A 14161-nucleotide genomic window follows, 5' to 3' on the forward strand; every position below is an offset into this window, starting at 1 on the left:
GCCAACAAGTAAAAGCACACTTATTGTTCCTGATCGTACCTGATCACACAAAATAAATTAATGTTTGCATTGTAGACAGAGAAATCGATAAACACAACCCTGGTGCCTCGATCAAGCCAGAGGTTCTCCTTCAGCACCTTCAACCTCGCAGCTGTTTCATCTCTATTTCTCCCCAGGTCCAAGTAATATCCAGCTCCACTGTATATGGCGACTAATCCCCAGTAGCCAATCTCTTTCAGATCTTTCTCACTCGTATATGTCCAACTGTTTTGAAGAGAAAAGCCACATATTTATGCTTCCAAATTATTTCTGCAGAATCACAGAGAATTCATTCAAGCAGTGACCCAAGACACTTTGTGCTGGCAAGTTTTGAATAAGGAATACATCACAATTTAAGTTGAAGTTAACCAAATACCATTTAATGGGCTATTTCCCTCCACAGATGCTGTCCGACTCGCTGACATCCTCCAGTTGCTCAGTTTTTGTTGCTGCATTGTATACTTTGGTATTGAATGTCTCTAGTTACAGAGCAGTGACCCTGATTGATAAGTTTTGACCTTTTTGCTCCTTTGAGTGTTTATTACTGCCTGGTGATTCATCTTAAAGGAGTGAGCCAAGGTAGGAGGAATTAATAGATTGTTTGCTATTGCTATTTACTCGGGCAGCTCAAGGTTAGATGCAAACAGCAGAAGATGAAAAAAGGACGACAATCTTGTGCTCCCAGAGAGAATCAAAATGCAGTGCTACAACCCCAGTTCTCGGATATACACTGAGCATGGGTTGAAATTTTCCCAATGTTTTGGCAATATCAATAAATTATGTTATTATGTAATACATTCAAAGCACAGAACTAAATACAATCTGGAAAAAAAAAATCACAAGGAGAACAAAGTTTAAAGAAAAGTAATTTGAACTGAAATCACCTTCAGCATACTACTAGGCAAGTGAAATTAGGGAAAAAGTCACAATCTAAAACCATTATTTCATGACAACAAATTCATTTTATTAAACGTACACCTCTAAAATATTTTGATGTGCTCACGAGGTGTCACTCAGTGCAATTTAGCGAACTGCAACAGGAATCATAAAATGAAATGATACGTACGCCGTTTTATTCATGAGACCAAATGACGCGGTATCTTCGTTTGCAATTGAATATACATCATAGCATTCCTTGATCTCATCTTTTAGGTCTTCATGTACTTTGCATGATTCATTCTTTACTTTCAGCTGCCTGATGCGAGGCACTCCCAAAAGCAGATTTTCATAATAAATTAAACTTTTGTTCACACCTAGAGTTTTATTATTGTACCACAGGTCCCAATAAAGCCCATCAAGCAAAGGACCTTCTGTGAACTAGATAGAAATGAACGTACAAAAACAGATACAAACTGGGTTACTCATGAATGTACATAAAATCTAACAATTAAATAACCTTCTACAAATGCAAGCAAACATATTAATTTTGAAAAATGCACAATGCTATAATTTAACAATCCTATAATTTCTCCACCTTAACTCCAGATTAAAACAAATGTATTACTTGTACATTCTATCCAAATATTAACCCATAATTTGCTGTGCGATAGAAATATAGCAAAATCAGTAACAGATACCGATTTAAATGTACTGTACTGAAATGCATGCAGCATTAGAAATAAAGTGGATGACCTTGTACAGCTACAGGTTAAAAGATATGACATTGTAGCCATCACCGAGTCATGGCTAAATGATGGGTGTGATTGGGAGCTGAATGTCCAAGGATACACAGTGTACAGGAAAGATAGGAAGGTAGGTAAAGGGGGTGGCGTGGTCCTGATGGTAAGCAACGATATCAAATCACTAGAAAGAAGGGACATAGGATCGGAAGAGGTAGAATTCTTATGGGTCGAATTGAGAAATGGCAAGGGTAAAAAGACACTAAAAACAGTTATATACAGGCCTCCAAACAACAGCCGGGATATGGACTACAAGTTACAGCTGGAAATAGAAAAAGCGTGTCAGAAGGAAAATGTCAAGGTAATTATGGGGGATTTTAATATGGAAGTGGATTGGGAAAGTCAGGAAGGTACTGGATCTCAGGAAAGGGAGTTTGTAGAATGCCTACGGGATGGCTTTTTGGAGCAGCTTGTCCATAAGCCCACCAGGGGATTGGTTGTTTTGGATTGGGTGCTGTGTAATGAACCTGAGGTGATTAGGGAGCGGGAGGTAAAAGAACTCCTTGGAAGTAGTGATCATAATGTGAAGAGTTCAGTTTCAAATTTGAAAAGGAGAAGCTGGTATCAGGTGTATCGATATTTCAGTGGAACAAAGAAAATTACAATGGTATGAGAGAGGAACCGGCCCAAGTCGATTGGAAAAGTAAGCTAGATGGAGGGACAGTAGAGCAGAATTGGATGAAGTTCCTACAAGAAATAAAGAAAGTGCAGGAAAAATATATTCCAAGAAAAAAAGAAAATCATGAATGGTAAAATGGCACAAATGTGGCTAACGAGAGAGGTTCAGGCAAAAATAAAAGCAAAAGAGACGGCATACAAGGAAGCAAAAATTAGTGGGAAAACTGAGGATTGGACAACTTTTAGAAACTTACAGAAGGAAACTAAGAAAGTTATTAGGAAAGAAAAGATGAATTATGAAAGGAAGTTGGCAATTAACATTAAAAAGGATACTAACAGTTTTTTTTAAATATGTGAAGAGTAAAAGAGTGACAGGGGTAGATATTGGACTGAATGAAAATGATGCTGGGGAAATTATAATAGGTAACAAAGAGATGGCAGAGGAACTAAATATGTATTTTGCATCAGTCTTCACAGTGGAAGACATTAGCAACATACCTGATAACCAGAGGTCTCAGGGAATAGAATTAGGTACAGTCAAAATTACTAGAGAGAAAGCACTTGGGAAGCTAAATGGACTAAGAATAGACAAGTCTCCCAGACCAGATGAGGTGCACCCACGGGTTCTGAAAGAGGTGACTTTGGAGATTGTGGAGACATTGGAAATGATCTTCCAGGAATCAATAGACTCTGGCATGGTTCTGGAGGACTGGAAGGTCGCAAATGTAGTTCCTCTGTTTAAGAAAGGAGGGAGGCAGCAAAAAGAAAACTACAGACCTATTCGTCTGACATCGGTAGTTGGAAAGTTATTGGAGTTGATCCTCAAGGACGAGGTTATGAAATACCTTGAGGTGCATGACAAGATAGGCCGAAGCCAGCATGGTTTCATGAAGGGAAGATCCTGTCACTCCAAGCTATTGGAATTTTTTGAGGTAATCTCAAATAAGATTGACAAGGAAAGGGCTGTGGATGTTGTGTATTTGGATTTTCAAAAGGCCTTTGATAAGGTGTTACATAAGAGGCTGCTTAATAAGATGAGAGCCCATGGAATTACAGGAAAGATATTGGAATGGGTGGAGCATTGGCTGATAGGCAGAAAGCAAAGGGTGGGAATAAAGGGATCCTATTCTGATTGGTTGCCAGTTACTAGTGGTGTTCTGCAAGGGCTGATGTTGGGGCCGCTTCTTTTAACAATGTATATCAATGATTTAGATTATGGATTAAATGGTTTTGTGGCTAAGTTTGCGGACGACGCCAAGATAGGTGGAAGAGCAGGAAGTGTTGAAGAAACGGAAAGGTTGCAGAGAGACTTGGTCAGTACAGGAGAGTGGGCAAAGAAATGGCAGATGAGATACAATGTTGAGAAATGTATGGTTGCACGTTTTGGAAGAAGAAATAATCGGGCAGATTATTATTTAGATGGGGAGAAAATTCAAAACTCGGGGGACCTCGTGCAGGATGCCCTAAAGGTTAACCCACCAGGATGAATCGGCAGTAAGGAAAGCAAATGCTATGTTGGCATTCATTTCAAGAGGAATAGCGTATAAGAGTAAGGAGGTGTTGATGAGGCTCTATCGGGCACTGGTGAGAGCTCATTTGGAATACCGTGTGCATTTTTGGGCGCCCTATCTTAGAAGGGATGCACTGATGTTGGAGAGAGTTCAGAGAAGATTTACAAGGATGATTCCTGGAATGCAGGGGCTAACATATGAGGAGCGTTTGTCAGCTCTTGGACTGTATTCATTAGAGTATAGAAGAATGAGAGGGAATCTCAAACATTTTGAATGTTGAAAGGGTTGGACAGAGTAGATGTGGAAAGGCTGTTTCCCTTGGTGGGTAAGTCCAGCACAAGAGGCCACAGTCTTAGAATTAGAGGGTACCCATTTAAAACAGAGATGAGGAGAAATTTTTTTAGCCAGAGGGTCGTGGATTTGTGGAATTTGTTGCCACACAGCTGTGGAGGCCCGATCATTGAGGGTGTTTAAGGAGGAGATTGATAGGTATCTAATTTGTCAGGGTATCAAGGGATATGGGGAAAAAGCTGGAAATTGGAGCTAGATGGAATAGTTTAGCTCATGGTGGAGTGGCAGAACAAACTCGATGGGCCGAATGGCCGACTTCTACTCCTTTGTCTTGTGAAATTAGACTGAGGCCTTTGCCACTTCAGTGGAGCAGAAACTTAAGTGATATCATCCCTAAACCTAGTCTGCCAGTTGGATACCTATAACTTAAGGGGACTATTTTTTCTTATAGATCACAGACAATCTGACCATCACACACTAAATTTAACCCAATTATATGTAATTTTAGAAGCTTCCTTTGTGCAGGGAAACATTAATATCTACTCCATTCCATTTTATTTGTCAGATTTTCCAATTACAAATATTCCAACAGTGCACATTTATAACAGAAACCTGTCACGCGATAAATATACCCCCTTGGCCTCAATTTTACATCTGCCAATTACTTGACCTGCACCTCACAGAAACTCACCTACATATAATTGAAACTGACATAGGTTTTTGTGTTCATCCCCTACTTTATCCAAACACATTCTGCCCTCAAGTAATACATTCAAGCAAGTTACAAACAAGAGAAAGTCTGCAGAGGTTGGAAATCCAAGCAACACACAAAATGCTGGAGGAACTCAGCAGGCCAGGCAGCACCGATGGAAAAGAGTACAGTCAACATTTCAGGCTGAAACCTTTCAGCAGGATGCTTTTTTCCATAGATGCTGCCTGGCCTGCTAAGTGCTCCAGCATTTTGTGTGTGTTGAGCAAGTTACAAGTGGACATTTATGCAGGCAACTCCGGCTCTTTGCAATTATGAAGATTCATATAATTACCAGAAACTACTAGGGATTTATTGTGCAAGGAAGGTGCTGTCCTACAAATGACCAAGCTTTTTGAGGAGGTATGAAGGTGACATGGACAGGGAAGTGGATGCAACCTACATGGCTATGTGCACTTCTACTCCCTGAGTATAGGCAGAGACTGAAGACTGCAGCACCAGCAGTGAGGACCAAGAAGGTACGGACAAGGAAAGCACAGCAGCGCCTACAGGACTGCTTTGAATCGGTGGACTGGACTGTACTCAGGGATTCATCTTCGAACCTGGATGAATATGCTCCAACTTCATTAAAACCTGTGTGGATGAGTGTGTGCCTACAAAAACTTACTGTACATTCCCAAACTAAAAGCCGTGGATGAACCAGGAGGTACGTCATCTGCTGAAGGCTAGATCTGTGGCATTCAAGTCTGGTGAACCAGGTCTGTACCAGAAAACCAGGTATGATCTGCGGAGGGCTATTTCAAGGGTGAAAAGACAATTTCAAACGAGGTTGGAGGCGACACTGGATGTACTGCAACTCTGGAAGGGTCTGCAAGACATTACTTCCTACAAAGTGAAACCCAATAGCATGAATGGCAGCGATGTTTCACTACCAGATGAACCCAATGCCTTCCATGCACGCTTTGAAAGGGAGATTACAACTACAGCTGTGAAGATCCCTGCTGCACCTGATGACCCTGTGATCTCCATCTCAGAGGCCGATGTTAGACTGTCTTTAAAGAGAGTGAACCTCGCAAGGCGGAAGGTCCCGATGGAGTACCTGGTGAGGCTCTGAAACCTGTGCCAACCAACTAGCAGGAGTATTCAAGGACATTTTCAACCTCTCACTGCTATGGGCAGAAGTTCCCACTTGTTTCAAAAAGGCAACAATTATACCAGTGCCCGAGAAGAATAATGCGGGCTGCCTTAATGACTATCGCCTGGTAGCACTCACATCGACAGTGATGAAATGCTTTGAGAGGTTGGTCATGACTAGACTGAACTCCTGCCTCAGCAAGGACCTGGACCCATTGCAATTTGCCTATCACCACAATATGTCAATGGCAGACGCAATCTCAATGTCTCTCCATGCGGCTTCAGGCGACCTGGACAACACAAACACTTTTGCCAGGATGCTGTTCATCGACTATAGCTCAGCATTTAATACCATCATTTCCACAATCCTGATTGAGAAGTTGCAGAACCTGGGCCTCTGTACCTCCTTCTGCAATTAGATCCTCGACTTCCTAACCGGAAGACCACAATCTGTGCAGATTGGTGATAACATATCAACGACCAACGCTGGTGCACCGCAGGGGTGTGTGCTTAGCTCACAGCTCTATTCTCCATATACACATCACTGGTGGCTAGGCATAGCTCAAATACCATCTATAAATTTACTGACAATACAACCATTGTTGGTAGAATCTCAGGTGGTGACGAGAGGGTGTACAGAGTGAGATATGACAACTAGTGGAGTGGTGCCACAGCAACAACCTGGCACTCAATGTCAGTAAGACAAAAGAGCAGATGGTGGACTTCAGGAAGGGTAAGACGAAGGAACTCATAGAGGGATCAGAAGTGGAGAGAGTGAGCAGTTTCAATTTCCTGGGTGTCAAGATCTCTGAGGACCTAACCTGGTCCCAACATATCGATTCAGTTATAAAGAAGGTAAGACAGTGGCTATACCTCATTAGGAGTTTGAAGAGATTTGGCATGTCAACAAATACACTCAAAATCTTCTATAGTTGTACCGTGGAGAGCATTCTGACAGGCTGCATCACTGTCTGGTATGGAGGGGCTACTGCACAGGACTGAAAGAAGCTGCAGAAGGTTGTAAATCTAGTCAGCTCCATCTTGGGTACTAGCCTACAAAGTACCTAGGACATCTTTAAGGAGCAGTGTCTGAGAGAGGCAGCGTCCATTATTAAGGACCTCCAGCACCCAGGGCATGCCCTTTTCTCACTGTTACCATCAGGTAGGAGGTACAGAAGCCTGAAGGCACACACTCAGTGATTCAGGAACAGCTTCTTCCCCTCTGCCATCCAATTCCTAAATGGACATTGAACCCTTGAACACTACCTCACTTTTTAAAAAATATAGAGTATTCCTGTTTTTGCACGTTTTTTTAAAATCTACTCAATATACACAATTGATTTACTTGTTTATTGATTATTAATTTAATTTTATTTATTTTTCTCTGCTAGATTATGTATTGCATTGAACTCTGCTAAGTTAACAAATTTCATGTCACGTGCCGGTGAGAATGAACCTGATTCTGATTCTGGACTGTACTAAAGTTCTGACAACGATCACCTTTGAAAGGCTGATCCAGAAGATTAAGGGATATGAGATCCATAGAGACTTGAACTCAAAACTAAGACAAACGAAATTGCTGATGCTAGAATCTGAAGCAACAAACAAGATGCTGGAGGACCTCAGCAGGTCAGGCAGCAAATGTTGAGGGAAACAAGACAAATGACATCTTGGGTTGAGACTGAAAGATGAAAGGGGGATAGCCAGTATATAAAAAAAAGGTGAGAGAAGGAGTGGAATAAGTGCCGGCAAACAACAGGTGGTTCAAGGTGAAGGAGATGACAAGTAGATGAAGAAGGGAAAGACTGTCTTGTAAAAGTATTCAGCCCCCAAACATTTGTTCACATAAATACTTTATACCTTATACTTTATTGTCGCCAATCAATTGGTACTAGAACGTACAATCATCACAGCGATATTTGATTCTGCGCTTCCCACTCCCTGGATTACAAATATTAAATATTAAAAATAGTTAAAATTAGTAAATATTAAAAATTAATTATAAATCATTAATAGAAAATAGAAAAATGGGAAGTAAGGTAGTGCAAAAAAACTGAGAGGCAGGTCCAGGTATTTGGAGGCTACGGCCCAGATCTGGGTCAGGATCCAATAAAATAAGTATTACAACCAGGGATTTTGATCAACTGAGAATTTTTATTTGCTCCTTTTCCACAGTAGAGCCCAAAAAGCAGAGAATATTGTAAAGCATGAAAAACTAAAAATACAAAAACTGGAATGTCAGCAGTTCAGAAGTATTCATCCCCTTTGCCCAGTACTAAGTTGAACCACCTCTTGCAGCTATTACAGCCAGTTGTCTTTTTGGATAAGTCTCTATTAGCATTGCACAACATGGTGGAGCAAGATTTGGCCATTCCTCTTTGCAATTGTGAGGTCTTCTCAGAGATGTTCAAATAGGTTAAGGTCAGGGCTCTGACTGGACTGCTAAAGAACATTAATTTTTTTTTAAATTTGAAGCCACTCCTTGGTTGCTCTGGCAGTGTACCTTGGGTCATTGCCTTGCTGAAAGATGAACTTCCTCCCCAGTTAAAGCTTTCTGGCAGAAGCTGAAAGGTTTTTATCCAGGATCTCTCTGTATTTAGCAGCATTCATCTTCCCATCAGTTCTGACCAGATTTTCAGTCTCTGCTGCTGAAGTATCCCCATAGAATGATGCTACCTCCACCATACTTTACAGTAGGGATGGTGTTACCTGGCTGATGTACAATATTAGATTCACGCCGCACATACCACTTAGTGTTGAGGCCAAAAAGTTTCCCTTTAGTCTTGTCCGACTACAAGACTTTCTTCCATATCTTTACAGTATCTTGGAAGTGATGTTTTGCAAAGTCTTTACAGGTAAGGATATGTTTTTTTTTAAAGTCAGGGCTTCTTTCTTGCCACTTCCATACTGATGGACCTTACAGAGAGAGGGGGTATTTATTCTTATGAAGTCATTGAAAACAGGTGATCCTCCAGTTTTTGACCTCAAAAAATTGGGTGAGTTGGTAAGGTAATACAGTATGTTGCACCTGAGGTGAGTTAGTATAGTCTTTACAAAAGAGATAAATACTTTTTAAGCTTCACAACTTTGGTTTTTAAGTTTTAGTAAATTGTTGTCTTTGGATTTTTTTTTATTTGACATGATGCATAATGTTTTGTACTTTAGCTCAAAAAATTCTATCTATTAAATTTAGAAAATGAGACAGTAAAATGTGAAAATAGTTGTGGGTGCTAAATGCTTTTTCAAGGCACTGTAGATAATGGAATCTGAGACGGAGCACAGGATCAAGTGAGGGAGATAGGGAGGGCAGACGGGGTCAGTGAGGGTGGGGAACAAGTGGAAGGAGTGTGAGGGTGATGGGCAGATGGAGTGGGTGCAAGAGGGGAATGAAATAAGATATTGGGGGGTTGGGGGAGAACTGAGTATATCAGGAGAAGAAAGAAAAGAACAAAAGGGAGCAGGTTTATCTGAAACAGTTTTTTATACTTCAAAAATTAATAAAAATATATAAAGGGAAAAACAGTGCAGAAATATTAATTTATGGTCATTATATTCAGTGGTGTCAACTTATTTGGCCACCATTGCAGCTGTATAAAGCTTTGGTTAGACCACATTTGGAGCATTATGTATAGTTCTGTAGACAACATTACAGGAAGGATGTGGAATATTTGAAGACGACACATAGTTCACTAGGATGTTGCTTGGATTAGAATGTATTTACTTTAAAGATAGACTAGACAAACTTGAATTGTTTTCTGAAGCATCAGAAGCTGGGAGGGTGAGCTGATAAAATTTTATAAAAATATGAAAGACATAGGTAGGGTAAATAGTCACAAGATGGATAAAGTCTTTTTCCCAATACTAGAAAGAATATAGGAATACCTTTACAGTGAGGGAGTAACATTTAAAGAAGATTTAGGTGGCTAGATTTTTTTTTAACAAATAGAGTGGTAGGTGTCTGCAATTTACTGCTTGAGGAATGAGTAGAAGCAAGTACTGCAGCAACATTTGCTGCAAGTACTGCAGACAATACATGAACAGGTAGGAATTGAGAGATACGTCGTCGACACAGAGATTGTGGGCTAAAGGGCCTGTTCCTGTGCTGTACTACTCTAGTATTAAGACCATAAGACACAGGAGTAAAATGAGGCTATTCAGCCCATCAAGACATCTCTGCCATTCCATCATGACTCTCCCAGATCCCACCTGCTTCCACTTTAAACATACCCATGGGCTTAGTCTCCACCGCAGTCTGTGGCAGAGCATTCTACAGATTCACTACTCTCTGGCTAAAAACATTTCTCTTTACCCCGTTCTAAAAGGTCGCTCCTCAATTTTCAGGCTGTGCCCTCTAGTTACGGATACCTCCACCACAGGAAACATCCTTTCCATACCCATCCTATCTAGTTCATTCAATATACGGTAGGTTTCAATTAGATCCTAACCATTGCCCCCCAACCATTCTTCTAAATTCTAGTGAGTACAGGCCCAAAGCTGCCAAATGCTTCTCATATGTAAACACTGTCATTCCCGGAATCATTCTCGTGAACGTCCTCTGGACTCTCTCCAATGTCAACACATTCTTCCTGAGATATGGGGCCCCAAACTGTTGACAATACTCCAAGTGCCGTCTGACTAGTGTCTTCTGAAGCCTCAGCATCATTTCCTTGCTTTTATATTCTAATCCCTCTGAAATAAATGCCAACACTGTATTTACCTTCTTTACCGCAAAATCCACCCGTAAATTAACCTTCAGGTAGTCTTGCACAAGAACTCCCAAGTACTTCTGCACCTCTGATGTTTGATTTTTTGTGCATTTAGATAATAGCTTGCACCATTGTTCCCTTTACCAAACTGCATTATCATACATTTCCGAACACTGCATTTCATCTGCCTTTTTCTTTTGCCCATTCTTCCAAATTGTTTAAGTCCTGCTGTAATTACATTGCTTCCTCAACACTACCTACCCCTTCACCTATCTTTGTATCAGCTGCCACTAATTCTATTATCTAAATTAATGACAAACAATGTGAAAACTAGCAGTCCCAATACTGACTCCCGCGGAACACTAGTCACTGGCAGCCGACCAGAAAAGGCCCACTTTATTCCCACTCACCACCTCCTGCCTGTCAGCCAATCCTTTATCCACACCAGTATCTTTCCTGTAATGCCAAGAGATTTATCTTGTTAAGCAGCCTCACGTGTGGCACCTTATCAAATGTCTTCTGAAAATCCAAGTAAATAACATCCATTGCCTCTCCTTTGTCCACCCAGCTTGTTACTTCTTTGAAGAAATCGAACAGATTCGTCAGGCAAGATTTCCCTTCACAGACACTGTGCTGACTTTGATTTATTTTACCATTAGTCTCCAAGTACTCCGAAACCTCATCCTTAATAATAGACTCCAATGCTTCCCCAATCACTGTTGCACTAACTGGCCAATCCATCTCTCACATTTATTCCACCACTTAATATGGGACATGACTGAAATGTTGCATAAAGTTCTGGCATAGCCTCCCTGAACTTGTACTTTATGCCCTGGCAAAGTACCTAATAAATTAAGCAAAGCATCCTACATGCCCTTTCAACCATCACATCAGCTCTCCTGCTACTTTTAAAGATCTGTGGGCATATATTCCAAGGTCTTTGTTCCTCCACAGCACTCAACATCTTCCCATTTATTTCTTATTCTGTGGTTACAATCTGAAGCCATCCTCCACGTTGCAAACTACGTTGCTGATGATAGGCAATTTTTTTTTTAAATATCATTTCCTGCGCATTCAAGTCTAGATCACTGACATATATTGAATCTTTGCAGAATTGAGTTTTCTGACAATTTTTAAGGCAACTTAACAAAAAATGTACCTTCCAAAAATCATCCATGCTGGAGATACTCCTGAAGTTAGTTTTCTCATTTTCAGAAAAAGGAGTGTCCAGGAAAAGACTGGACATAACTTTGGTATAGTAGTACATGTTAGAGCTGACCATCCCATAGGTTGCTGCAAGAGAGAAAAACATGAAAGGAAATTTGTTTTTACTGCTTACTCATCCTCTTAGACACTTTAAACACATTTCATGAAAATAAAAAAACATGCTCAAATCTGAAGTAAAATTAAGAAGTACTGGAAACAGCAGATCAGGGAAAATTTGTGGACTAAGTAACAGGAGTTAATATTGCATGTAGAAAACCCTTCTCTCTCATCTGACATCTTCGACCCAAAATGTTAAATTTGGTTCTCTTTCCACAAATGGTCCTTGAAGTGCTAAACAATTCCAGCAACTTCTGACTCTTTGAGCATGACCGCCCACAAAAGATACAAATTAAATGAAGAAGATTGTCAAGACTCAACCAATGACTGGAAGGACCTTTCAGACCCAGTAAATAGTAACGTGACCAACATGATGCCTCATCCTATTTCCCCAGACATTCTGAGCAACACAGTGGTTCAGCTAATCAAGGAGCTGTCTCACAGTTCCAACAGTGTCGGTTCGACCCTGACCTCCAGAGCTCTGTGGAGCCTGCCTCTTCTCCCTGTGACCACTTGGATTTCCCCTGAATGCTCTGATTTCCTCCCACATGCCAAAGCTGTGTGCAGGTTGGTAGAATGGTTGGCCACTGTGAACTGTGTGGGAGAGTGGTAGAATCTGGAGGAAGCTGATGGACATGCAGAGAAAATAAAATGAGATAAGGCTTGATAGCTGATGTGGTCTCAGTGAGCTGAACAGTCATTTCCTGACCAAGGGTCTCCGCCTGAAACATCGATTATGCTTCTTCCTATGGATGCTGCCTGGCCTGCTGCATTCCACCAGCATTTTGTGTGTTGCTAGTCATTTCCTTAATGTGTTACTCCAATCAGCCATATTGACAAGTTTAATCACAATCTGCTTTTGGGTATAAAACCATGCGATTGATAAAACAAATCTCTTTTTTTTAATTTTATTTTTATTTGGATAAGGAATTCACAAATATCACGTACTTTTTTCACAGATATAACCTTTTCCATTTTTTTATATGTATAAAACTACAATTATTTATACATTCTTAAGTACACATTGAGATGATATAAAAGGAAAATAAACACTTAAATAGATAATTATGTACTGTGGTAAATCTAACCTATTAGGCTAAGTAATGGAATTAGTTGTTAAGAAAAATGGTAATAATAGTTTCCATATAACCCTTCTGGACCATTTCCACTGGTCCAAAATGTTGTATATAAGCCTATGTATCAACCATTGTAGGTGTTTATATCCTAATTTGTTCATGCTTGCTCCTGCCCGCAGACATAATTATCCAATCCCTATGTACTTATTTACTTAATTTTTTTCATTTTTTTATCCCTTTCCCAAATCTTTCCCTTTACTTGTGTTAATTCTCTATTTTCCAAAAGAAAACAAAAAAAAAACAAACATTTAGACTAGGGGTGCTTACGTTAGCAATATTACTGTGTTGATGAGAAGAGCAGTATAAATCATTAGGAGAGTCATCTAAAGTCTGCTCGCATTGGGGTTATATATTCAATCTATTTATTCCAGATTTGATAAAATTTTTCTTTTTGAGTTCTCAGGGAGTAAGTCAACTTTTCCATTTTAAATATTTCCAAGATAATTTCGTACCAATCTTCTAATGTAGGTGGTATTGGATTTAGCCATTTTCTAGTGATTGATTTCTTACTTGCCGCTAAGAGGTCCTGCAGCAACTTTATATCTTCCTTCTGTTCAAGAAACAATACATGCCCCAAATAGAGCGGCTCAAAGTTCAGAGGTATCTGGGACCTAAGTACCTTAACTGATGTTCTATGAATACCTTCCCAAAATAGACTTAATTTAGGGCAATTCCAGAAAATATGAAAATGATTTGCCTCCTTGGAGCCGCACCTTCTCCAACACATCACATTTGTATCTTTATATTTTTCCTGATATGGGATCTTGAAGTATCTTATAAAGTTTTTCCAACAATGTTCTCTCCAAGTCAAAGAATTAGTCGAGGACCATTGAAAGCTGCAGATTTTCTCCCAAGCCTCCTCTGAAAGTACCAACCCCGCTTCTTTCTCCCACTTCTCTTTAATATACAATGTATTTACATTTTTAGCATGGGAGAGTGCATTATATAATCGAGAAACTGATTTACTAGGTATTGAACTGCAAGCCGAATTCAGAATCTTGAAAAATTCTAATTC

At 40.1% G+C, this 14161-nt stretch overlaps 1 protein-coding gene across 2 annotated transcripts in view; it reads right to left on the reverse strand.

The window, feature by feature from the left end:
- pkd2 (polycystic kidney disease 2) overlaps positions 1-14161 on the reverse strand; it is a 57990-nt gene that overhangs the window by 16256 nt on the left and 27573 nt on the right. For both annotated transcript variants that reach the window (XM_072256539.1, XM_072256540.1), the window contains 3 exons: positions 11847-11980; positions 1106-1356; positions 40-264 (listed from right to left, as the gene is read on the reverse strand). In XM_072256539.1, the coding sequence (XP_072112640.1) occupies positions 40-264; positions 1106-1356; positions 11847-11980 (610 nt within the window). The remainder of the gene's footprint in view (positions 1-39; positions 265-1105; positions 1357-11846; positions 11981-14161) is intronic.

This window comes from Mobula birostris, chromosome 4 (assembly GCF_030028105.1).
Source record: "Mobula birostris isolate sMobBir1 chromosome 4, sMobBir1.hap1, whole genome shotgun sequence".
Classification (NCBI taxonomy): Eukaryota; Metazoa; Chordata; class Chondrichthyes; order Myliobatiformes; family Myliobatidae; genus Mobula; species Mobula birostris.